The following is a 3,259-nucleotide window of genomic DNA, read 5'->3' on the forward strand; positions in this document are numbered from 1 at the left end:
AATACATGAAAAATTCCCTTCTTATATTAGAGAAACCTCCATCCAGGGACGGACGCTTCCCCACCCTAATGTAACCCAACTCAGCAGCTTTATCCGACAACATGTTGGATTCTCAGTGACTACAAAATATGAAGGCTGGTCAACCACCTGAATTTATTTAGGTGGTTGGGGAGTAACATAAAAAGGACCCCAATTCTTCAAGTTAAAAAAAAGAGGACAGAGAACAATACACCACAATTTTTATCCCCATTATAGCAGGGCTCCGATCAATTACACCAAAAATACACGCTCGTCAATTCGGTTGATCAATCGTCAACGTACATCAATTACACCAGGTCTCTGATTAGTCATACATCAATCAATTTGAGCCTCTGGTGTACGTTGATGTAGTTGATCTGGTGTATTTCAAGTGGGGCCGCCCAGTACCGAGTTCCCATGCCAGAATTTTCGAGTGAACAGCCCTTCTTACGCTGTCACTAATACCCTACATCACATTTCACGACCCACATCGAAAGTAATTGCTTAACAAGAACTATTTTAGCCATGTGAACTAAGCTTCACGATGGATGAAGCACTGGGAATTATTGCCGTGTAATTTTATCGGGCGGGGCGAGCCCGCCAATTTTCGCACTTCGTCTAACTAGGAGCTCATCAGTGACATATATATAAATCCATCTTTATGATCCAGCATGAGGACTTCCAGTTACTTTAAGTGGAAAATTCAGGTATTGTTGAGATCTGTTGAGAGTTACACACCATACAGTGTGTTCTTTAGGGCCTAGATATGTGTTGCTTGACGTGGTTTAACGCGCCTGAAAGGCGAATTCCAGCGCGCAAAGCGTTCATTCCCTGGACGTGCTGAACTTTCAGTCGCTTCCCACGCGTCAAAGTTTCTCCTGATAAAATCCAAAAAAATACAGTATGTGGCTAACAATGGCCAATTCTGATGTCATGCATACCTCTACATCTGCTGAGAGTGAGTGTGCATCGTGCTTGGAAGGAATGCCAACGCCAACTCCGTCCTCGCGAACCTCAACACCGGCCACACTAGCCCAGGATACACCAGTGGCACAGCCCACGGCAAACAGAAGAAGAAGCAAAAGTATTCAGCTGTAGTGGCGATAAGGTCTCCGAGACGCCGTCCGCTTCGCTGTTGGAGAAATCGGGTGAGCTGATGGACGAAGAGCGAATGTGGGGATAGCTTCACGATTGCCTAATTAGGAAGTCCTACTCTCGTCCACGCAAATCCACCTGGTGTACATCAATCGACGGAAGCGCTAGGTTGATAAACCCAACTGGGCCTTTGCTGACTAAAATACACGTACACTAAATCATGGGCTTCAGTGTACGTTGATGTAGTTGATCGGAGCCCTGATCTTAGTTGATACCCGTACACTGCACAAATACGGCGCGCATGTGGGAAGAAACACGAACATGAGTCACGACAGTTGTGCGTTTCAGCTAATTTGCCTAGCTATGCTCCACTGCATGACATTTCAAGTCCCTTTTCTCAAAAAGCATGACATCAATTTTGAACCCGAGCCTCTGACTTAATGCTGCATGCCAGCTCGCTCTGTTTCTTTCCAGCGTAAAGCTATATGGGCCAATTCTACTCCTTGCCCACCGCGTTAAAGAGCAGGGGGGGGGGTTCATAGTAATTGACGGGGGTAATGGGCGCCCCGCCCTTGTGGCACGAGTACCTCTTGGTATGGGGGCTAAACTAATGCTGCTCTGTGGCTGCAAATCAGCTAGTGTATATATGAGTACTGCTATAATTTAAGAAATCCCTTGAACTTTCAACACCGGCATATTACCATTTGCTTTTCAACTATTGATTTCGTGACAAGTTGGTCTTGAAATGTTGGACTGATGGTCCAGTCCATCTCATTTAGACTGGACTAGCAGTGTAGTCCAAATTCCGCAGACTAGACCATTAGTCCATAGACTAATAGTCTGGACCGCAGTTTGAACTATTAGTCCTGTTAATAGTCTGGACTATTGGGAGCCCTCTGTCACCAAGCCAACGTTGATGCTTGTCAAGGGCATCACGTGCGTGCGCACGTGATACTCCGAATCTGATTACAAGGAAGCTCCTTTTTCAACGTTTCTCTTCCTTTCTTGCGCTACGTCTTGTAAATCGAATCTAGTATAGATTTAGCCCAACGATACAATTTACTAAGCCTCTTTTGACGTGAAACCCTGACACCCTGCTCTGGCTCGGTTTGCACTCTCGTCGTCGGCCGTAGTGATGTTGTACTTCATGTCAAGGTCAAGTCGCTCATTCAAGCCAACAGCCATTGCTATACTGCTGCCTGCCAGACAGCAGTATTACAACAAGGATTTAGTTTCGTATTATTCCACTCTTTATGTAGAAAAAGGAAGAGTCTCTGGTTATTGCCCGAGCTGTCCCATACAATCGTGTGTCTGACAAAGGCTACAAGAACGATGAATGAAGATGAAAATCAGAGACGAGATGCTCACACCTCGTGGCATCCCACGCTAGAAGGAAGTCACCCTATCGGAATGCACGATAAATGAAGGCCGACTATACTTTCGAGAGAGACTGTACGTCCCCGAAGGTGAATTAAGGACTGCTCTCACCCAACTCGCCCACGACAGCGTCGAATCAGGCCACCCGGGGGAAAATAAACTATACGAAATCATCTCACGCTCCTACTGGTGGCCGAAGCTCAACGCCGACGCAAAACGGTTCACACGCAATTGCCACGGTTGTTTGAGAAACAAGTCCTCCCGACTTCGGTACCAGGGAACACTGAAACCCCTTCCGATTCCACTATAAAGATGTAGAGACCTATCGGTAGACTTTATCGGCCCATTTCAACTTCGACTTTATCGGCCCATTTCAACCCACCCCGCGCGGCTTTAACGCAATTATGGTCGTAGTTGACAGACTGTCAAAGGACAGACATTTCACGCCCTGCAGGACTGACATGAAGGCACACGACCTAGCCATGCTATTTGTACGAGATGTGTGGAAACTCCATGGCTTACCAGATTCCATTGTGTCCGATAGAGGACCGCTGTTCGTCTCAGAGTTCTGGAAAGCAGTCTGCCACCGATTACAGACCAACATCAGTCTTTCCACAGCATATCACCCTGAGACCGACGGCCAGACCGAAAACGCTAACGCGTTCCTCGAACAATACCTTCGTCAATATGTCAGCTTCGCTCAAGACGACTGGGATGAGTGGCTTCCACTGGCCGAGTTCGCGGCACGCAACGTTGTCAACGATTCAAC

The 3,259-nt window shown here is 47.0% G+C and overlaps 1 protein-coding gene across 1 annotated transcript in view; it reads left to right on the forward strand.

The window, feature by feature from the left end:
- Positions 1-2,951: 2,951 nt before the first annotated feature.
- MAA_00094 (reverse transcriptase) overlaps positions 2,952-3,259 on the forward strand; it is a gene marked incomplete at both ends in the record, with an annotated part of 1,536 nt that continues 1,228 nt past the window's right edge. The window contains one exon of the mRNA XM_007818092.2: positions 2,952-3,245. Coding sequence (XP_007816283.2) covers positions 2,952-3,245 — 294 coding nt within the window. The remainder of the gene's footprint in view (positions 3,246-3,259) is intronic.

This window comes from Metarhizium robertsii, assembly GCF_000187425.2.
Source record: "Metarhizium robertsii ARSEF 23 chromosome Unknown MAA_Scf_12, whole genome shotgun sequence".
Classification (NCBI taxonomy): domain Eukaryota; kingdom Fungi; phylum Ascomycota; class Sordariomycetes; order Hypocreales; family Clavicipitaceae; genus Metarhizium; species Metarhizium robertsii.